This window comes from Anolis carolinensis, chromosome 6 (assembly GCF_035594765.1).
Source record: "Anolis carolinensis isolate JA03-04 chromosome 6, rAnoCar3.1.pri, whole genome shotgun sequence".
In the NCBI taxonomy this organism is placed as follows: Eukaryota; Metazoa; Chordata; class Lepidosauria; order Squamata; family Dactyloidae; genus Anolis; species Anolis carolinensis.
This window is the reverse complement of record NC_085846.1, coordinates 96,224,080-96,247,529: the sequence shown is the minus strand read 5'-3', so window position 1 is coordinate 96,247,529 and position 23,450 is coordinate 96,224,080. Positions and strand designations below refer to the sequence as shown.

General features: G+C 37.5%; 1 protein-coding gene across 3 annotated transcripts in view; it reads left to right on the top strand.

Moving 5' to 3' along the window:
- The window catches only part of cubn (cubilin), a 158,304-nt gene that overhangs the window by 101,377 nt on the left and 33,477 nt on the right, over positions 1-23,450 (top strand). For all 3 annotated transcript variants that reach the window (XR_010007166.1, XM_008112472.3, XM_062984072.1), the window contains exons 38-55: positions 785-966; positions 2,129-2,321; positions 4,410-4,607; positions 5,357-5,503; positions 7,196-7,386; positions 8,798-8,981; positions 9,799-9,973; positions 11,888-12,066; positions 12,419-12,628; positions 13,730-13,870; positions 14,246-14,427; positions 15,454-15,625; positions 16,485-16,691; positions 17,961-18,110; positions 18,628-18,749; positions 18,994-19,219; positions 19,356-19,543; positions 22,789-22,948. Coding sequence is in view for 2 of the 3 variants with exons in the window: in XM_008112472.3 (XP_008110679.2) it covers positions 785-966; positions 2,129-2,321; positions 4,410-4,607; positions 5,357-5,503; positions 7,196-7,386; positions 8,798-8,981; positions 9,799-9,973; positions 11,888-12,066; positions 12,419-12,628; positions 13,730-13,870; positions 14,246-14,427; positions 15,454-15,625; positions 16,485-16,691; positions 17,961-18,110; positions 18,628-18,749; positions 18,994-19,219; positions 19,356-19,543; positions 22,789-22,948 (3,207 nt within the window). In the remaining variant the exon portion in view is untranslated. The remainder of the gene's footprint in view (positions 1-784; positions 967-2,128; positions 2,322-4,409; positions 4,608-5,356; positions 5,504-7,195; positions 7,387-8,797; positions 8,982-9,798; positions 9,974-11,887; positions 12,067-12,418; positions 12,629-13,729; positions 13,871-14,245; positions 14,428-15,453; positions 15,626-16,484; positions 16,692-17,960; positions 18,111-18,627; positions 18,750-18,993; positions 19,220-19,355; positions 19,544-22,788; positions 22,949-23,450) is intronic.

Below are 23,450 nucleotides of genomic sequence, written 5' to 3'. Positions count from 1 at the left end.
TCTGTGAAATGACAGGAGGCTACAGCAGGGTTTGCCTACAAATCTGTATTTCTTGGCACACAGTGAAATCAGGATTCGCTTTTTGGAATTATTATTGAACTTTGGTTGAATCCATGGTTGTAGCATCTGTGAATATGGAAGACCAGCTATTCATTTTGCATACAGGATGGTGCATCTTCAACTATGCTACATAGCCTGCTTTCTTTCATCCAGATCAATGGCTCTTTCACACTAGGCACTTGTTACTGCGTTATGATTAACAGCCATAACTACATCCTATAAAATTATGTTTTTGGTTTTGCAAAAAACTAGAGCTCTCCACTTGAGAGTCTTAAATGTCCCATCCCCAACTACAAAATCCAGATTTCCATTTGATGTTGCCATGGCAGTTAAGATGGAATCATTATACTATAATGGTTTAAGATGAGAAGACCTCACTCTGTTGACCCCATGTATGTTGGGGGAGATAAACCAGCTGTCAGTATAGCCAACTGCTATACATGAAATGGATTGGTAGGAAATATTTTGTCCTTTGTTTCAAGTGACAGTCTTTCTTCAGCTGATCACTAATGCTTTATATAACTTTGGAAACAGAGTATGGGGCAATGAGAAATTCCAGATACAGTACATTGTTTCAACTTTGGTGAAAAGATTAATAAGCTTAGAATAAATGAGGGAGCAATTGATTGATTACAATTTTAGAAACATCCCTGTTTAAATTGATTTTTTTTTTTTGTAATTCTGATAATCGTTTGAAAAACAATGTATATTTTTAAAATTCTAGTGTTTGGAAATAATATTGTGGGAAGCAGTGGACAAATTGCTTCTCCACTGTGGCCTCGAAATTACCCTCACCTCTCCAACTATCAGTGGACAATAATGGTTAATGCGACACAAGTTATCCGGGGCCAGTTCTCAGAGATGGATATTGAAGATCTGCTTCACTGCTATTATGACAAGCTGAAGGTGAGCTTGAAATTAGGTAATAGTCCTCTGCTTGTACACTGTAGAGCAAGTTATTAACCAGAACCAACTCATATACTAAAATCTTAATATTGATAATGGTATCAAATGTTTGTATTATTTTCAAAATATTTACCAATAATAAACTGGATTAAAAATATACTATCCATTAAAAGGAATGAAACTGGATGCATTTTAGAGATAATTCAATAAGTTAATCCTTGGTCTGGTCCTAATGTTATGTAAAGTGATACAGGATATGTTGAGTGATAAGATCTCGCCTGAGAATTTCTGCCTTTTTTTTTGGAAAGCCAGTTTTAAAAAGCCATATTAGTGTTTTGTATAGAATAGATCAAAAGTAACTTTGTTAATGTATAAAACCTGCAATATATAATGGTTTGCCATTAAAAATCAATTTGGTACATTAAAATTACAGTCAATTAAGAAAATAATTACAAATTGGGTTTACCTTTTAAATTTTAGTTTTATTAGAAATTATTGACACAAAGAGTATGACAGAGCAAATGAGATATATATGCTGTATTTCGTATCACAGAATCACAAGTCAAACACTTCCCAAGCGTTTAGGACTGTGTGATGCATTTTCAGATGATGTGTGCAGATCCCAGTAAGGTGGCAGATAAAAAGGACCGCGGTGGATGCTGCCGATTCTGGACATCCATCGGCAAAATACAAAAATACAAATGAACAGTCACAGAAGCAGCAGAATACAATTCCAGAAAACCGCACATTTATTAAAAATTACTGTTGTTATTATTATTATTATTATTATTATTATTATTATTATTATTATTATTATAATTATTATAACGCTGTTTTATCTCCCCTGAAGGGGACTCAAAGTGGCTTAACATACAAGCATCAGCATAACCATTTAAAAATATACAAATATATGAACATTAAAACAGGATTGAATATAACCAGTATTTGAAAATTCCCAGTTAAAAACCATTAAAACACATTCAAAGTTAAAAACCATTTTGGGGAAAAATCTTTCAATAGCTTGAAATCCAGCTTTGAGTTTAAGACCATCACACCAATAACAAGTGTTTCATTTCTCTCTGCAAGAAACAACATTGGCATTTGTTTCTTTCTTTATTTTTGAAAGCATAAACTTTGTTCATTTATTCTTTCACTGTAATAGGTGTATGACGGCCCCAATACACATGCCCATCTCATTGCAACATACTGTGGAAGAGCCCGTTCCTCTTTCACTTCTTCTGGAAGCTCTGTGACTCTTCATTTCATCTCTGATCTCTCTACCAGTGGGAAGGGCTTCCTTTTGGACTGGACTGCAGTGGACGCTCCTACAGATGTTGAACAGACCATTCCCATAGGTTTGTCTTATTTCCGTGTAGGTGACCTGTTTGTGCCAATTGGTGATAGAAATGCAGCCAGTACACATTTAGTATCATTGTTATTACATATTCTATTTTTCCTCTAAACTAGTATAAGCCAATGGTAGTGAAAAGTTTAGTAATAATGCTTCAAACAAGGTTCAAGTGATGGATGTGCCACTGTATGACATAAATCAGTACACATGCCAATTTCTTGTGTATTTTTTACCACTGTGGACCACACTGTCTTTCTTTTCAGGACGCTATTAACTCCTGCTATTTTTCTAGTCTATAGCATTTCCTTTGGATATTATCAATCAGTTGTGTAACATGATCTCTCCTTTATCTGGGATGGTTTCAAATGAAACACTGACATTCATTTAGACCACATAGTTGTAGTTCAAATGGAATAAACCTGGCGTAGGATGGCCACTACCTTAAACATCTTTTAAAGGGTATTGGAAAACACAGTGTCAAGGAGACACTGATGTTAAACACAGAAGGTCAGTTTAATAATAGTCTTACAAATCATATCAGAGATCAGGAACTGGGGAGTGATGCAAAAGGAAGAGCGGAACAGAGCAAGGGATGCTTGGCATAGTAACACAGGAGTCGTTCAAGGTTGGAAGCAGAAACAATGTGATTCTGCAGAGCTTAAGAGCTATGTTTTTTATGGAAGATATGCAGTAGTGGTGTGCATTCGGGTAAAAACTTGTCTCATTTTATTTCTGGCTTTTGTTGCGGGGCCCGATCCCTCTCAAAATTAGGAGGGTTGTTTAAATTGTTTTGTTTTAGGGGCCCGAAAATCGGCCCAATATGAGAAGGAGGGCTTCCCACTCACTGGCTCCCGTTCCTGAAGTGTCTGGCTGCCTGGCAGGCACTTCACTTCTTCTTATCATCCTCCTCCTCCCTCACACCCGCATTAACTCACGGGAGTCATGGCCAGGCAGCCCACATCCAGCCCACTGCTCCTCCTTCCTTTCAACTCCGAGAGTGTAGTGGGCAGCAGGGCATGTGTAACTGTGCAGGCGCTCAGCTGCAGGCAGTCACTGAGAAGCGCTCACAAGCTTTCCAGGCCTAGAATAAAGTGTGTGTGTGATGGGGTGCAGGCAGGCCTGGAAAATGCACACATACCTCTCAGTGCCTGCCTGCAGCCGAGTGCCATCACAGCCACACCCACACACACATGCCTGGAAAGGAGGGAGGGGAGGTGGTTCCTTCCGCCCTGATACTGAGGTCCAGATATGGGGCTGCCCGGCTGTGACTCCCGTGAGTGAATGCAGTGCATTGTGGGTTCTAGGAAGGGAGGGTGGGTTGCATGTTGAGCTGAGTTTCATGTGATGAGGGGGGCTTTCTGTTTTGTGCTTCTGAATAAACGAAAGACACAGAAGACACGGGAGAAACTATAAGAATGAAGTTCACGCACACCTCTATGCAGTCTCAAGCTTTGAATGGGATACCAAAGGAATCAGGGAAGGGCTTCCAGGAATCCTGACTGAACCTCTGGAGAATTACTTTCAGTCAGAACTGACAATATTGGACTAGGTTGAAATTAATCTCATCTAATCTAATGCAAATTTCCCTGCTTTTGTGGAAGCTTATGAAACTAGATCCAGCTAATACTGGGCAGTCCTCAGGACTCCCTACTCTAAGAGTACATAACTCCCCAAAGAACCTGTAATCTGAGTAATCTGAGCCTTGAGGCACCCCTATTAGTGAATGACATTTTCTGTCTATATCTTCTAGAACTTGTGTGCCTTGGGAGTTCTCACTCTGGAAGTGAGGCATCTGCATCTATAAGTCACTCCATGTCATCTGTTGTAGAGGGGGCTAGTGTTCCTTTGGAGAAGCTATAGGAAAAGTTGATATCGCTCTCAGTTAGTGTGTTTCATAGGTTCTTTAGGGCATTCAGGTCTTCATCTCACTTGGTTCATCCACATGTATTTTCATATGTATATGAAAATACATGTGGATGTATCTGAATGTCATATTTATTTTCATGTACATATTATATGTCTAAAAAAATGCACATGCAAGAAAGAGAAACATTAGCTTATTTCAAACAGATAATCTTCTCTTTTGTGACAGGTGCCTGTGGAGGGACCTCAAGAACCAGTGAGACCCCCTTATTCCTATTCTCCCCTGACTGGCCTGCAAAGTACAGGAATAATGCAGAGTGTACATGGGTTATCAGAGCATTAGACTCCACAGTGGAATTCAACATCTTGGCTCTTGACATTGAAAGTCACCGCTCATGCAATTATGATAAACTTGTCTTCTATGATGGTGAGAAACAGCTGAACCTTCCCATAGTGTGGGTTACAAAGGAAAACTCCAGTTATTGAAACAATGATTGCCTACTTTGTGCTAGACACTCAAAGAAATGGGGCTTATTACCTGTAGTAAAATGTCTCCCACACATTTGATGCCATCGGACGGAAATACGACTATCTGAAAGCAGGTTCCAGGACCATCATGTATGAGTTATGAGTTGGCCCTCAAACAACTGATTGTGGCAGGCCAATGTATTGTAATGTTTCATCTTTTCTAATCCCTTAATCTAAATGCAGGTATTTTAGAATGCACTCCATATGGGAGAGTGATCTTCATGGTTTAACCTAAACTATGCTGTCTAGCTTGGTTATCAGTGTGAATATTTATTTGTTTATTTATTTATTTGTTTATTATTTACTATATTTATATCCCGCCTTTCTCTACCCTGAGGGGGATTCAAGGTGGCTCACAAATGGCATTTGTGTAGTGCCTTGGGTATAAAACACAAACATGAAGTAAAATTATTAAAAATTAATACCGACATAAAAACAGAATTAAAATACATTCCAATATAAGACACATCATCCAAAACAAGGTCTAAAGCCATTCCATAATCAATTTGATTATGATAAACCAAATCAAAATATCCAACCATATTTTTGCTTCTCCAGATAATATATGTCTCTTTTTCACAAATGGAGGATATGGAAATGCAACCTTGAGGTGTAAGTCATGCACTCTTATTCTATTCCTTTTCATAGGGGACAACCGTCTTGCACCAGTTCTGTCTACTGTCTGTGGCCGTGAAGTCCCTGGGCCAATAAGATCAACTGGAGATGCCATGTTTATTCAGTTCACTTCAGATGGAAGCATAACTGGTGCTGGGTTTAATGCTTCATACCACAAAAGTAAGTAAATTTTTAGTAGTATCTAGAATCTTTGCAGATTTAAGAGGAAGGAAACAAGAAATGAATTGATTACAGATTTAATACTATTGTCTTTTCTGATCAGTTGGCATTCTCACCTTACAATGGTACAGTGTATCTCTACTATGCATGTATTGTAACATACAAGTGAATTAATTGCATTTCGAGGTGTAAGTTCTAAATACTGCAAAATGCAGAAAAAGTAGTTTAGGAAAGTGTTTGAATCTTACTGAAAAATGTGCAATCAGATTTGCAAGCTGCCTTCTGCAATGTTGGCTTTTTAAAAAAAAGGAGACTTGGAAAATGAGTTCCATACAACGAAACAGAACAACCGTTTTATGTGGTCAAAATTTCACAAAACCACAAAAATTGGGCGAAAGGGGGGAAGACACCCACCAATGATTCACACTGTGAACAAACTGCTTTGATCTGGACTGTGAAACCATGTGTTCTGGAGAAGGAGATTTGTACAATAGGTATCTGAAATAATATATAGGCAATTCCAAAGTTACAAACACCCGACTTACAAATGACTCCTAGTAAAAAAAAAAAAAAAAGGGGGGGGGGGGGCTGAGATAACAGAAAGTGAGAGATATCTTCTCCTAGAAGAGAAATTCCCTCCTGAAAGAGTTATTATGGGGAAAAGGTGTCTCCACTGAAGCTTTATCACCAATCATTGTTTCCACAACACACCAATTTTTAAAAAAATCCAATTATCACAGAGACAGAAAGTGAGGTGAAATCTTCTGAACAGAGGTACAGATAGCAACTCCCTTCCATATACTATCCAAATCTAAAAACATATATACCTGTATTTACTCGAGTCTACTGTGCCATCAGTTGTAATGCACACCTCAATTTTGAGATGCTCATTACCAAAAAATGCACAATCAAATGTGATGCACATCACCATTTTAACTAAGCAATTTAACCAAAAAGATGTGCATAACATTCGAGTAAATACAGTATATTTGGCTGGAGTTACACTTTAAAAGTGTAATTGTTTTGATTTACAAACAAATTCAATATAAGAACAAACCTACAGAACCTATATTGTTTGTAACTTGGAGACTGCCTGTAGTACACGAAAAGATTCAAAGCCCTTCAAAACTTTATAGAAGTGTAGAGTTGTTTTACAAGATGTTGTGGTTTCTTCTGTCATATATAAACAGTACCAAAAACACTGTAGATCTACTATGTCAGTAACAAACAATGGGAGGCTGAGTTTAGCTGTGAGCTGTCAAAATTCAGTATATTAACTTTCTTAAACTGAGACACAACACCATCAATAATGCCTTGGGAAAGTGTTTGGAAGCTTCAGGTAATGTGAAATGTAGTGGCCAGATTAGTCAGGTACTTGCTTTAGTGACCATGTAGAAAAACGATTGGCTTCCAATATGTTTCTGAGCTCAACTCAAGGTATTAGTTTTGACCAACAAAACCTTAAACAGCTTGGGGACATGATATGCGAGTTTGTTCCTACTATATGAGTTTGTTAGAAATTTAAGATCCTCAGCAAAAATCTTGTTGCATGGCTCACCATTCAGTGAGGCTAGATTGATGAGTATGTGCAACAACCTAATTCACACCTTTATAGAATTAGATGATATACAAAGCAAATACAGTGACATAGTTTAAGTAGTGATTTTCTTAACGGACTTATGTTTTATTCAGGTTGTGGTGGTTATTTGCATGCAGACAGAGGTGTGATTACTTCACCCAATTATCCACAGACCTATCCTCCCAATATGAATTGTTCTTGGCACATTCTGGTTACTACGGGTTTCATCATTGGTGTTCATTTTGAACAGCCATTCCAAGTGCTTAATGAAGATGCTTCCTGTAGCCATGGAGATTATGTTGAGGTGAGAAAAATACAATTAAGTCATAAATGGACCAGTTCTTTTCAAAGAGTGTGAAAAATATTACTTATTAGACACTATGTTAATTGTGGAGTTGATTTGAAAGCAACTATTTAGTCTCATGGATGAAGACAATTTCACAAATTATCTAGAGTGTCATATTATGATCACATAATATGAACAGGTTTGTAGTGTATGCAAAGACCCAAAGTTTTCATTAAAAAGTTTTAATTCCTTTTTTTCATATTATTGGCTGAATTTTGAACAGTTTGAAGCCAGAGCAGGTTGGTGTTCCTCTCTATCATTTTCATGGCACTCTTCTCAGTTCATAAACAACCACGACATGAACTTCAAAAAATACTCTGAATGTATTTACTTTCTAATGGCTTTTAGTCTGAAAGAGCTGAGTTAGAATACCATTTCTTCTCAGAACTTGCTGCATGCCAATAAATAATATTTGAAATAATAATAATAATAATAATAATAATAATAATAATAATGATTATTATTATTATTATTATTATTATTATTATTATTATTATTACAGTAGAGTCTCACTTATCCAACATAAACGGGCCGGCAGAACGTTGGATAAGTGAATATGTTGGATAATAAGGAGAGATTAAGGAGAAGCCCATTGGACATCAAATTAGGTTATGATTTTAAAATTAAGCACCAAAACATCATGTTATACAACAAATTTGACAGAAAAAGTAGTTCAATAGGCAGTAATGCTACGTAGTAATTACTGTATTTACGAATGTAGCACCAAAATATCACGATGTATTGAAAACATTGACTACAAAAATGTGTTGGATAATCCAGAACGTTGGATAAGCGGATGTTGGACAAGTGAGACTCTACTGTATTATTATTTACTTCATTTCTATCTTGCTCTTCTCACCCCGCAGGGGACTCAGAGCGGCATATAACATTTAGGCAAAAAATCAATGTCTCATTATACAAACCAAATAAAACATAACATAAAATCACTAGAAATGATCAACATATAAATACAATTTTAAAACATTCAACATATTAAAACATAACCCCATAACAAATAACACATTGCACCAATCCCTTAATCATAATTTGGCTGCTTCATTTCTAATTCTGTCATGATAGGATGTTAGACTGCATTTCTGTCACTCGTCAAACTTATATAGTGGTGTTTCTCGAGTCTCTTGGCTGAGTAGCAGCATTACAGTACATCACTATTATAGCAGCATCACGACATATGACACACCCTACTAGGGTTTTCCTGGTTTGTGGTGAATTCATTCGTAGTTTCCAGAAATATTGTCTGGACAACCCCTTTTTGATGTGGGAAGTCCCGTAGTAAAGGGGCTGTCTGGATGGGCCCCTAGAGTCCTTCTGTTGGATCTTTTTGATACATTCTTCTCCTTTTGTTTAGCTTCGAAATGGACCAGACCTCTCTGCCCCTCCATTGGGACTCAGTGGCACAAATGGTCGTTTTTGTGGTAGTGTTTCCTTTTCTTCAGTTTACACCACAGATAATCAGCTATTTGTCCACTTCAGTTCGGACAGCAGTCATGGAGGGACAGGTTTCAAACTCAAATATGAAGCAAAGGGTCTCGGTGAGTATTAGCACGAAATACAAACCTGTGTAGATATAGGAACATATAAGGCTGAGAGGAGTCCTACTGAATGGGATCAAAGCTCCATCACGCCATGTTTGTCCTCCACTCATCTTCCTGAACTTTAATAAAAAAGAAAGTATCTGAAAGGAGAATTGCCATTTATGGTAGCTTCAAAGAGTGACACTTCTCTGCTAAAGCAAGTCATAGGGTCTTATTTGAATATATGGGTCTTTTCATCGTCCTTTTTAAAAAATCTGGAAGAGGGCCAAAATTGTTCCCTGCACCTTCTGAAGTTACCCATCCCTGATAGACCATTCCTATTTTCATAGTCAAATAGTCAAGCTTTCAAGCAAGTCATGAAATAATAATCCTCTCTTGTTGTCACCCATGCCATTGGTAATCTATGCCATGCCAGAATCATCCATTTAGTCATGATCACCACTATATGGTCCCTTAATATGTCCTGGTGGATCCCCATGTTGGTAACAGAAGGTTCAACTCACATGGTGAGATTCAACTTCTGTTTCAAGAGGGAGACGTGTGTTGACATGGTTCACATAGACATTAATCCCTAAATTAAAGAATCTCCTGCAACAAAGCAAGAGATTCATGTCACTCAGAGACACAGAATTAGAACTACAGTGTCAGCATTCTGTAGTGTTTTCAATGAAACATTTGCAAACAGCTTCCTCAAATGTAATCTACTTGTTGTGTATAATTCCCGTTTTGTAGAAGCTCTCCAGGCAAAATGGATTATTCCATTAAATACATGGTTATCTTTTTCAATGGCCTCATCTCATCATTCTGTTTCTAGCTTGTGGAGGAAATGTCTATATCAGTGAAACCAGCCCTTCTGGATTTATCTCTTCGCCCAACTATCCTGGCAATTATCCACCACATATTGATTGTGTCTGGAAGATAATTGCTCCTTATGGGGAGGCAGTGGAGCTGCAGTTTCAAGATCAGTTTGATATCCAGCCTTCATCTAAGTATGTACACATAATTATATTACTTTATTTGCCTTTTGTAGGGCTATCAGTTGAAGTAACAAAGTTCTCTGACAACAGATATTGTTTTTTGTTGATTACGATATATAAGAATCTAGATATACCTCTAGATGATATATGTGGTTATAATATATTTAGGTCTAACGTAATCAAATAAAGCAGCCAGGCTGTGGCGCAGGCTGTTGAGCAACCAGCTGCAGCCAGCTGCAACAAATCACTCTGACCAAGAGGTCATGAGTTCGAGGCCAGCCCGGAGCTCCGTGTTTGTCTTGTCTTTGTTCTATGTTAAGGCATTGGATGTTTGCCTTATATGTGTAATGTGATCCGCCCTGAGTCCCCTTCGGGGTGAGAAGGGTGGAATATAAATACTGTAAATAAATAAATAAGTAAGTAAATAAATAAATAAATATAGGGGTTGCTGCTCATTGCTGCTGTATCCAACAAAGCTTCTTATCTAGAGTATTTTGTGTCCATTAAAGAGCAATGTTGCTGGCCAAAAAGTCATATTATGCCTCTACTATTGCCTCCTCAGCATGCTGTGTAGCAGAGTTTTTTCTGAATAATGAGAAGTCCATTGATATTAGTGATAGAAAAACCAACAATAGAACCCTTCAGTGCCTGCTATGACAAGTTTGCTGGGCAATTTGGGCATAAATTAGCTCATATTCATGTAGAACTTGATGAGTCTGAGGGAGCATCTACACTGTATAATGAATGCAGTTTGACACCACTTTGTCATGACCCAATGCTGTGGAAATGTAGGTGTTGTAGATTTATTAGGTCTCCAGCCTTCACTGTCAAAGAGTGCTATTGCCTTACCAAACTACAGATATCAGGATTTCATGGTATTGATCCATGGCAGTTAAAGCGGTGTCAAACTGCATTCATTCTATGGTGGAGATGGACCTCTAGTCTTTCCTCTCCCACAGTCCGATAGGAACTATTATGGGACTTAAAAGCATTCCTGTTGAATTTATTTATATGATTAAATACAAATTATAAATCAAGTACAGATCTCTGACTACACTTCTTAATATCATTTTCATTAAAAAGCTTCATAATTAACTGAATTAATAATTGAAAAATCAGTCAGAACTAAGACTATTACATTCATAAATGTAGTATTCCTAGTGCTCAAAGATTTTTTTTCTCATGCTTTAAATGAGAGATAAAGATGATGAGACATGTGCTATGTGGTGTTTGTGTTAGCTTAGGGATTTCCTTCTCTGCAATTGATTTTCATCTCAAATGGCCTTAGGTGCCATTGATTACTAACTTCCCTGTCTCCATCTTTGTCTTTTCTGCCTCCACAGAATTGAATTAAAATGAAGGTTGTTAGTTCCATGTTTCAGCTACTTCCTGAAATGCTACAAAGCATTTTTCTATTCATTTATTGAAGAATTTTAAAGGCGTCTTCTATCACTAGGTCTCATGTGGAGTACAGTCAATACAATCACACTGAAAGAATACAAAACAATGCAAATCCTTTAAAGCACTTCATAGCAATTTAACAACTCATGCCAAACATTTGTAGACTCAAAGGTCGAAATCCAAACCATGATCTCACTGGACCCCAAAGTCTACAGGTTTTGATCTCAATCAGAATGAAGACAGTTTTGTAGTAATGATAATGATTATGAAGAAGAAGAAGAAGAAGAAGAAGATGATGATGATGATGATGATGATGATGATGATGATGATATTTATATTTATTTATACCTCGCTATATCTCCCCAAAGGGGACACAAAGCGGCTTGATGTAACAGCATTAGTATACAATTTAAGGGTCTCCCCTGAAGACCTCAGGGCCCGGACAGGCTTGTGCAAGGAAATGCAGTCATACAAATACCCTAAGTCTTTACTTCTTTCAGTATATGTATCTGTTGTCTTTTTTAGTTGTACATTAAGTTATCTTGAGTTACGAGATGGTGCTGACTCCAGTGCACCAGTGATCACCAAACTATGTGGGAATTCTCTGCCAAGCATTCAAAGATCATCTGGTTCAACCCTATACATGAGATTTTGGTCAGGCAGCACGGACACACGGACTGGATTCAATGTCACATATTCAAGAGGTAATATCCGTATTTTATGGCATTTCCTAATAAAGTTGTTTTCATTCAGTTATTCTGCTTCCTTCATGGAACTGATATTTAGGGAGAGATATTTTAAATGGTCAGTAGAGAGCTCTGGTGTCTTACCAAGCTACAAATCCCAGGCTTCAAGTATTGCTTAGCAAAAGGTCCAGTTCCAGAGCTACAGATGCTAACTTTTGACAAAGACTGATCCCCACACAGTCCAGTTCACTGATTCACCAATATATTATTATGACTTTGAAAACATCTTTTCTGGCATGGTTTTCCATGGAAAGGAAAGATAGCAAATTTCCTACGATAGAGTGGTAAGAAATATTCTGTTTCTTTACAGCTATATGTGGCGGGACACTGACAGGACAAAATGGCCTCATTGAAAGTATTGGATTTCCTCATTTTCCCTACCCGGATAATTTGCTGTGTGAATGGATTCTCCATGGTCCTGTGGGTCATTATCTCAGCATTAGCTTTGAAGCATTCGATATTCAGAATTCCTCTGGGTGTGCAAATGACTACATGGAAATTCGAGAAGGCAGTGCTTCAGGTTGGTGAAACATTTCTATTCCTCCTGGATAATTAAAGTGTAAATATGCCATATCTTTCAATAACTGAAGTTTAGATTAGGACATGCCTGCTTTGGTATATACCAGTCACCTGCTAAGCCTCCCCAAACTTCCTCACAATGGCTTTCTTCCGATCACCTAGAAGACCCATCCATATGTACTACACGAATAGGACCATCATTACTTCCCATAAAATGTGATGTAATACTATTGGGGAATCTGCTTTATATCTATACTTTCCCTATGCAGAAACTTAGAACATGCATGCTAACTTTCCCACATCCCATCAGTATTTATGATTGATGTTTTCTGCAGAAAGATCAAGAGTTACTGCCTAGGATCAAGGAGTCTTGTACATCATTGCGTGCACTTTGTAGATATTACACACAGCACACCATAAGCCAGTGTTTCAAATATGCAAGACAGCAAGGATTTATCCACAGCACATTGCTTGTTCTCAAGAAAATTGTTTGCATGTCAAGCCAAAAGGAGTTACAGTGTTGCCTCCCTCATTCTTGTATTACTATTTGTGTTGTTGTTGTTGTTGTTGTTGTTGTGTGCTTTCAAGTCATTTCTAAATGGCAACCCTAAGGAAAATCTATAATTGGGGTTTCTTAAATCCCATAGTCAGGATTAAATTGACAGAGTTTCATAGTAGATAAGCCCCTGGTATCGCAGTGGGTTAAACCACTGAGCTGCTGAACTTCCTGACCAAAGGTTGGCAGTTCAAATCCAGGGAGCGAGGTGAGCTCCTGCTGTTAACCCCAGCTTCTCTCAACCTAGCAGTTCGAAAGTATGCAAATGTGAGTAGATCAATAAGTACCGCTCTGACGGGAAAGTAACTGTGCCCCATGCAGTCATGTCGGCCATATGACCTTGGGGGTGTCTATGGACAACACTGGCTATTCGTCTTAGAAATGGAGATGAGCACTAACCCCCAGAGTCAGACACGACTAGACTTAATGTCAGTGGGAAAAACTTTGCCTTTACCTTTATCATAGCATCTAGAATGCAAAAGGCTAAAAATACACCAAATTGTAAATTGTCTTCTTTATTCGTTACTCTTTTTTTTACTTACCTAGGGAATTTGTTAGGCAGATACTGTGGTGCCACTATACCAAATACTGTTGACACCTCTGGTAACCTGGCCTATATCAAGTTTATCAGTGATGAATCCATAAATGGTCCAGGGTTCAAGTTACATTTTACTGCAAGTGCTGAAGGTTGGTTACAGTTTACATTTCCTTTCTAAACATGTCAGCTGCATGCTTGTACACAAGTAAATCAATGCAAATGGCTAAATAAACCCTGGATTCTAACAGTATAACTGGCCTTGAATATTTTAAAATCTGAATAGTGCTCATTTCATGACTTTGGATTGGTATTCTAGTATAACTATTTCTGGTGGTGATTTTTTTGTAATCTAAGGTAGTTGGAACTTAATTTCCAGCTGAAGAATTATGACTTGTGACAAGTGTTGAACACTTTCAAGTATTCCATTTTTATTTTATCCATCATGTCTTGTAAATCACTATACTTTATGTTTTGTTCCATAAGGAAATAGCAATTGAAATTTATCATTCTTTGTGTTCTTCTAGAATGTGGAGGTGAACTTACTGGTGTTGCCGGAACATTTACCTCCCCCAATTATCCAAATCCTTACCAGCACAAAATAAAATGTGAATGGAGAGTCATGGTACCAGTTCGACGGCGTGTCACTCTTACCATTACTGACATGAATTTTGGATCCGAGCAGAACTGTAGTGTTGGCTATTTGGCTGTAAGTGTGAAGAGAAAGAACTATCAATTGCAGAAATTGCACTTAAGATTCAATTAACTGCAAAAATAAGATACTGGGAATTAAAAGACACAAGGATCTAAATGAAACATATAATATGAATAATTAACGCACTGAAGTTGGAGTCACAAAGTCTATTTTATACTTTTCTTCACCTAACATATCTATAGTGGGGGTTATTTCCTTTGCAACATATGGCTATGGACAACATTGCTAGGATTGAGCAGCTTGCCATCTGTTTCATTAGAATGGGTGCATGAAACTAGTCTCTCTCTGACTGGGGTTGTTACAAAACATTGCTAAAATGGCTAAATTTTGACATGGGTTTAAAGTGGATTGGTCAGTGTTGGCTTTTTTGGTTGTTTACTGGAAACCTGAGTGATATGTCTGTAATTTTGTGGCACTGTGAAATGCAGGGGCAGGAGGTTGCTGCGTTCCAAACCAATTACAAAACTTTGGCACAGTTTTGAAGGGGATTCAAAATTTTGGACTTCATACTTAACAAAGCTCTACATATATAAGGCTTGATCAAAGAGCATCACTAGGTTCCAGGTTTTTCCTCTAGAGACCTGGAAACTTGGACTTTCCTGAACTGACAACTGTGCCTATACAGCAGTGGTTCTCAACCTGTGAGTCCCCAGATGTTTTGGCCTTCAATTCCCAGAAATCCTAGCAGCTGGTAAACTAGGTGGGACTTCTGCAAGTTGTAGGTCAAAACACCCGGGGACCCACAGGTTGAGAACCTCTACTATAAAGCTTTATGTTGACAATTTATTCAAGCAAGCACCAGAGGAGACTCCTTTCCCTTTTCAGCACACTAAGCTGGTTTGAGAAGGAATCTGTTTATGGATGAACAAACCAAATTACATTTTGGCCTTTCCCACAATATCATCTGACCAAGAAAGAGTTATATTTAGGAACCCTTCCCCAATTATGGCTTTTAACCTCTGACTTAGGAGAAAGATTGTCTCAGAAAGTATACTCATTTGTTTTATTTTCAACTAATAGGTTCACAATGGTTTGGGTGAAAATACACCTAGGCTATCCAAACTTTGTGGTGTAGTGACCCCAGGCACTCAGATGAAATCCTCTGCAAACAAGATAACAGCTATTATGATAATAAGCCATGATAATTCAGAAGCAAGCTTCAGAATTACTTATGCTTCAGATGAAGATGCAGGTAATGTACTATATTTGATGGGACTCATGAGAATAATTAGGAAAATAGATTTTGATTTATTATTTTTCAACCACAATTCTTTCCTTTTTTATTGTTATTTTTAAAAGTCTGAAATGTGTGCCTGGTTGCTGAATAAAGCAACCATCAACTTCTGATTAATAGTTTTCTTCTTCTATATTATTCTCTTTAATGACTTTCATAAGGAGAAAGTCAGTACTATGTGTCTATAACTGCATTTTATGATGCGAAAAGAAAAATGAGGGTTGTTTTGGGAGACTAGTGATACAACAAATAATACTACTCCGAATCAGTAAGATAGATATTTGGGAATTTTAGAAGAAAGTAGATTTTTTATTTTTCTAAGTGTGCCTTTTGATTTGAAAGATGTTGAGTAACAAAGATACCTATGTTATGGGCTTGGGAACCGCTAGTTAACAAGTATTATCTCAGGGGTTCTTAAACTTTTTAAGTGGAGGGCCAGTTCACAGTCCCTCAGACTGTTGGGGGGGGGGGGGTGGACTATGATGAAATAGTCGAAAATTAGGATTGTTGTTATTGTGTGCCTTCAAGTCATTTCAGACTTCGGTCAACCCTAAATCTAAAGTTTAGGACAGGGGCCATGTAAATTACCTAGGAGGACCACATCTGGCTCATGGGCCTTAGTTTGGGGACCCCTGTATTAACTAGTGTAAAAGTTTTAAAATGTGAAATTTATCTTAATTTATTCATTTATAACGACTTATATTCTGCTATAACAGTGACAATCACCCAATGTTCATATCAGCATAGTCCTTTGGGACCACAGAACAATTATTTGTGTTTCAAAACTATCTCTCACTTCTCCATTGCATTTCTTCAGTATGTGGTGGACATCTGGTCAGCTCAAATGTGGGGAATATCACTTCTCCGGGTTATGATGGTATCAGCAATTATGCAAACAATATGAATTGTGAATGGGTCATCCAAAATCCACAGCCATCTGTCACAACTGTTTCCCTGCTCTTTGAAGAGTTCCACTTGGAACAGCATGCTGATTGCTTAAATGATTACTTGGAAATCCGACAAGGTGAGTTACGCAGCCCCCCTGGAACCAGTAAATAAACATCATTAGTATCCTTCTCTCACCGGTGGATAATTGTGGCATGTTGAGTGGGGTGACAAAACAACAATCTTTTGGTACTTCATGGCTAACAAATTAAGCATTTCGGTATTGAGGCCAACATCAGTAGAGGCACTTTCAGTTTTCTGTTGAGGGTGCTACAACGAATCTGTCAGAGTCCACACTGGTAAAGAAAGGTAGAGTCATCCATGTACAGGCTGAGAACCAAAAATAATTAGGTGTCTCTTTTCTCTTTCCAATTCTGCAAGTTTCCAAAAAATGGTCAGCTCATTCTTGCCAAAAGTCTGAATGCATAACTTGAAGAAAGATTTTGGATTGTTTTTGAGGGCCACAGACATCCTTAAGGAAATGGGTTCTCTGCCTTTGCTCTAAATCAGTGGTTCTCAACCTTTGGGTCTCCAGATGTTTTGGACTTCAACTCCCAAAAATCCCAACCAGCTTACCAACTGTTAGGAACTGTGGGAGCTGAAGTCCAAAACACCTGGAGGCCCAAAGATTGGGAACCACTTCTCTAAATCAAATACCACAGGACATTTTCCGCTTAAATGGAAACATGGTTTCTTTTCCTTGTGTTTGCTTGTTGCTCATTTGCCAGTCTTCCCATTATCATTCTATCATCCTAAAAAGTGTGAAATTAGAAAGGGAAATCTATTTAAGGGTGTAGATATACACAATTGGACTGCAAAAATGTTCCTGCCTATTCTCAAGGAAAAAAATGACTTGGAAATTGACAGTTCATGAAGGGTGTTTTTGAAACGATATTAAAACTGATATTTTTACAAGAGGATTATGTCGATAGCCATTAGATCAACCTATTCTAGAATCTGCAGTGAGTAACATCCTTTTCTTTTTTTATCCTCATTCACAGTCATGAAGAAAAGATTGGTAGTATCCAGTTCCATTTTAAAACTAACCCATTTACTGCCATGTCTAATACATACGTTTTAAGAAATGGGTTGCTTTTAAGGAATGATTGTTTGATCCTGGTTTGTTTGAACTAACTAGAGTTTTTAAAAAACATAGTTCAGAGACTATGATTGATTTGAGAAGTGCAAACAAATACTTCCATCCTCTTTCTAGCTGATATAAAAAAAGATAAGCCAGGACTATTATTAAACATTTAGCAATTAACAGTATTGGCTTAAGAAACCACAACAATTGTGTTTTCAGCAATACAAGCACAACTAACTTCATATCATAATTTCTTTTATTTAGAGGATTCTGATGGGGAGCTCTTATACAAACTATGTGGCCATAGTGCACCTCAGCATCCACTACTAATAGCATATCCTCAGATATGGATACAGTTTTTGACTAATGATCAAAATACAGACAAAGGATTCTTTATCTACTATTCATCCCAAGGTAAGTCCAATGTTACTTTCACTGAGAGTAGAAATTCCAAAACGATATGACAATTGCTACAGATCACTGGCAGTTCTCTAAATATATAGACAATTTCCGTTAGGGACTTAACATTGGTGTAATGTTTTTCTCATGCAATTTCTCATGCAATTATCTAGCATCTAACAAACTACGAGACTTATATGCACTCCTTCCCATATGTTAAAGTGGGGCAGAACTGTGGCGATAATGAAAGTAAATAGCATTTCACACAGGCTCTATCGTCCTTATATGAGAAGCTTTGGTGATGTCTTCGGACCTCATAGAGCTGCTTACCTTATTTTTTAATTGCCTTATTTATTGTTCTTTGCATGATTTGTATGCTTGCATGCAGTTTGATAAAATAAAATACAGTAATTGGTGGAAGAGATTGAAATGCTTGTTATAAAAATACTTTATTTGTAGCCTGCCCCATTTCCGCGAGGGGGCTCACAAGCACAAGCAAACACTTCTTTAAATATTTTAAATTTCATTTCAGTTTGTGGTGGTGTGCAGCAAGGGGAAAGTGGAATTATTTCAAGCCCTAACTACCCACAACCATACAACAGTTCTAGTCTCTGCTCCTGGCTCTTGATAGCACCAGAGGGACAAACCATCAATGTGAGTAATCAACAATTTCTAGACAACATGGCAACCTCTGCATCAGTAGATTCTGGTTTCAAGCAAAAATGATACGAGGCAGATAAGATAATGTTTTTGAGTTGTTGTTTTTTAAACTAAAATATCTGTAAAGGTATACATTAGGATATATGGTAGAGACATTTTTCGTAGTTCTGTCCATTTCTGATGCAGTTTTGCAAACACAGCTCTATGTTCACATTGTTCTGTAATTGCTTGCCTGCAGCTTACTTTTGTGGCCTTTGAAATTGAAAGTCACCGGGTCTGTGGATGGGACTCAGTCACTATTCTAAATGGTGGATCTCCCAGTTCTCCCGTCATAGGACAATACTGTGGAACTGCATCCCCAGGCACCATTCAGTCAGGCTCCAATCAGTTGTTAATAAACTTTCATTCTGACCACAGTATACAAGGAGGTGGATTCCAAGCAACATGGACAGCTGATTCTTTAGGTAAGTAGGGACTTCCCCCACCCTGTTGTGTACAGAACCCATTGCCTGAAATAGAACCTTCTCCATCTCCAGATATTTTAGTCACTTGAACTTCTGAAAGCTTGAAACTAAGTCATTAAACTTGTCACTTTTGCAGGATGTGGAGGCATTCTTCATTCAGAGAATGGTACCATCCGTTCTCCCCACTGGCCGCAAAATTTCCCCAGGAACACTAGGTGTTCATGGACAATAATTACACATGAAAGCAAACATTTGGAAATTGCTTTTAATGAAAGTTTCCAGATTCCAGATAGTAATGGACAATGTCTGAGCAGTTATGTGAAGGTATGTATTTAGCCGCTTTGAGTCCCCTCAGGGACCAAGGCGGGGTATAAATAAAGTAAATAATATCTATTACTGTGGTTCATAATCCATTTTTTCTCCCAAAAGGAGATTGTTAAGGTGGATCAAACATTTAATGACTCAAACATTTAAGTCTGTCAAGCTATTAAACTACAATAAGTATTATTAATTGATATCTATGAAAGCAATTTTAATCTGGCAAAAATGGATATTTGTAGCTGGCAATGCAACTCAGTGCACTTTGCAAATTTTAATTGATTTCAGCTTCCAAATGTCAGTTTTGATTTGGTGCAGTTTGTATTCTGTCATTCATTAAAACAAATATTCCTTTTCCAGAGTTTCTGAATAGATGAGGAGGAACAGCCCCTTCTGCCAGGATTTCTGTATTAATTTCAAAACAGGAAAACATGTTTCTGTATGTGTTTGAATAAAAATCTGTGAGCAGCTGTGGTTGCTGCTCAATGAAAAATTATTAATGACATCATGATGTCACCAGGACGTGTCTTTGAGATCATAAAAGGGGCACCCCTACCTCTCAGGTTTTGAAACACAAATCCTGGTAATATGAAATAAAAATGTTACCCAAAGTAACATTATCTTTAATGCATTTTACACATCTTAAAAGTAATTTTGCACATTCTGAAAAATTCCTATTTGCTAGAAGCATATGCAATTCCCATAGAAATATTGCAGGCATTGTAGTGGGTCTTAAAGTGGGGTGTGACACACTTTTTATCTCCTAGGTAAAAACCCCATTGACTATTAGCCTGAAGACTGTGAAGGCAGCTCCCTCCCCAGAATAAATCAACCACTTGTGGGAGGAGAAGCATATAGAAATGTGTAGGTCTAATGGAGGACACCCCTGCTTGTTTTTGCTAGGCATTTTGACAAAACCTTCTGCTTTGCATTGTCTCCAACTCCATATTGTACTACACCATTTCTCCTGGTCATATTTTAATTTAACTGTGGAGCAATTATAAGAAGATAAGTACCTTAACATCTTGTTTCTCCTCCTATTGAATACGCACACCAACAGCTCCTGAACCTCTGGACTTGGGAACAGGTCTTCTGCATTTTCATAAATAGAACATTTATTAAGAAAGTTTAATTTTCCTGGGTATTAAATATATACTTGTCTGAAAGGCAGTTGTGCTGAAAGGAGGAAGCATTTGTCGTTCCTCATAGTTACATTGTTTTCTCAAGAATTTGGCAGATGTTGTCTGTTGTTCTACTCAGGCTGCACAAAGCTATAACACAACACCCACGTGCCATAAAGGGCAAGCATAATTTATCATTGGGTAGGAAGATATGAGCAACTGGATAACTGCTCTTTGCTCCAAAGGTGAAAGGGCTGAAATAGAAATTATTTTCAGAAGCGTGAAAATATACCTTAAACCATTTGAGTATTTGAGTTTTACCCTCTTGAACTGTAGAGGTGAAAATGTTAACTAACATCTCAGTTTGTGCACAAAAGATCTTTTGTGAAAGAGCAGAGGTTAGCAAGGATTTATATCAACAGTGGCCCTGTGAATAAAGCATTAGAAGTGCCACTTAAAGGAGGAATTGCAGTGCATTGGCCTTGAAAAGGGAAACTAGTTAATGCATAACAGATATATACTTGATTGATGTATTTGGGAATATGGACCCATATTCCATAAATGTTTCCTGTACCTGTGTAAAAATTATGGGAAACATAATGTAAATTGCAGTCTAATCATTTTGATCTTGTTGACCTTCATAGATTTATATTGCAACCCTACTTGCATCTTCTCAGAAGTATATCTTATCATGTTCAATGAAACTTTCACCCAATAAGTATATATAAAATTTCAGTCTTAATATGTTCCCAGACATTATAGAACAGAGTTACATTTCAGCCTGTGGACTAATAATGCTCATACCTACGTATGTGAAGCACATAAATGTCATTTGTGTTTAAGCTGAAAATTATATTGGTGCTTTTGACACTGACTGAACATCATACACAGCTTCACTATGCATTATGCACATAAAACCTACTGTGTTTTTTTCAAGGCTGTGGAGTCAGTAGTGACTCCTCCTTTTTACTTACCATTTGATTCTGGACTTTATTGCACAGAAATAAAAACAGGCACAAAAGTAGGACAGTGCCAATGACATGATGTCATGCGATATGCATTGCTTGTCCATCACCTGCAATGATGTCATCAGAAGCTATTGATGGCCAAATTAGACAATAGCCCCTGATTGCACCATGGTCCTGGGACTTGCTTCATGTAATGACATCTAAGCCACATGTGTCAAAATCAAAACCCGCATACCAATCTGGCCCAACATGTCATTTTATGTGGCCCTCCAGATGCTGGACTACAACTCCTTTATTCCTCATCATTAAACACCATGACTAGAGCTGATGGAAGATGTGAGACAGTGACACCTGGAAGACTATAGTTTGTTCTGTTTAGTCAGGATCATGGGGTTTACATTTAGATACAAGGCTTGTGGATATGATATCTGATGTTGCCCTGCCGGCAGCATGTGCCAAGTCCACCCTGCTTCACCCACGGAGTTGGCACAACATCATGTGATGGGAGCCAGCCTGCTCCATGGGTGAAGATTTTAACCTAATGTGATGAGGTCAATAGTTACAACTGTACAATGTCTCCAGTCATAATGGCAATAAGTAGCAGCTATCCCATGTTATATGAATGTTGTAGGATAGTGGTTTCTGTGCTGTAATGTCCTTCTTTCTAAATGATATACAACATGTGTATTAATGGCTTCTTTCTAAATGATATACAACATGTGTATTAATTAGTAACAACACATTTACTGTAATAAAATGGTAGGGTGAGGCATTCATCACCATCATGTAAATCATTATGCTACCCAGACGTTTTCTATGAACATTGTACAGCGTGAAACAGATTACTTTTTGTTGTATAGACTGGCAGACTGATTAAATGAGTATAGAATGAATATGTTCTACATAAACCTAAAGATGTCAGATGCAGAAAGTTGTTAACAGTTTATTCTGAACATTTTAAAAAATCACCAGGCATGTATCTTATGATAACTATGATACTTTTCTAACTCCACTTGTAATATTCCGTGGGTTTTTTGGGTAACTTGATGGAGATCAATCAAGCCAGTAGTCATAAATTAGCTTATGTTTGGGAGTTGGTGGAAAATAAAAATGAGCATGATGTTTTATTCCAACATGAAAAAATAGTAATGTTTTCTTCTAGGTGTTGAGAGGAAGTAGTGAAGAACAGGAAGACAGTTTATTAGCGGTTGGATGTGGAAATTTAGCTCCTATGCCTATTATTACTCCAGGAAATACAATGAAAATAGTGTTTCAGTCACAAGATGAACCAGGGCGTGGTTTTTCTGCGTCTTTTATAAGTAGTAAGTAACAATAAGCCCAAAAATTACCATGATAATGTGTTTATCCAAAGCTTCATATAAGCTAAGGGTATAACTTTACATGTATGCCTAAATCAGGAACTGAAAATGTCTGTTGTTGACACAATGCGCTAGGAGGTCTATATGTTCAACACTGATACAAGTGAGATTCATTCACCTGTACCAGTTCATAATCATCACATTTTTGGAAATGTGAAAATAATCTCTCATTGTGGCAGTGAACTGGGATATCTAATCAAGCATTTGCTCCAACTGACAGAAATTGATGATATATTGATAAAAATTGATTTACATAGTGATCCATGTAAATCAGGGCTTGGTCTAGGTTCATCAAGAGAAATCCAGTCCAGAAGTACTTCAAACTAACTGGGCATAAAGAAATAATTTACCAAAGATTTCAAAGAATAATCTAGTTGATTCTGATCTCGTTAATTAGTTAAAGTATAAAGGTAAAGGTAAAGGTTTCCCCTGACGTTAAGTCCAG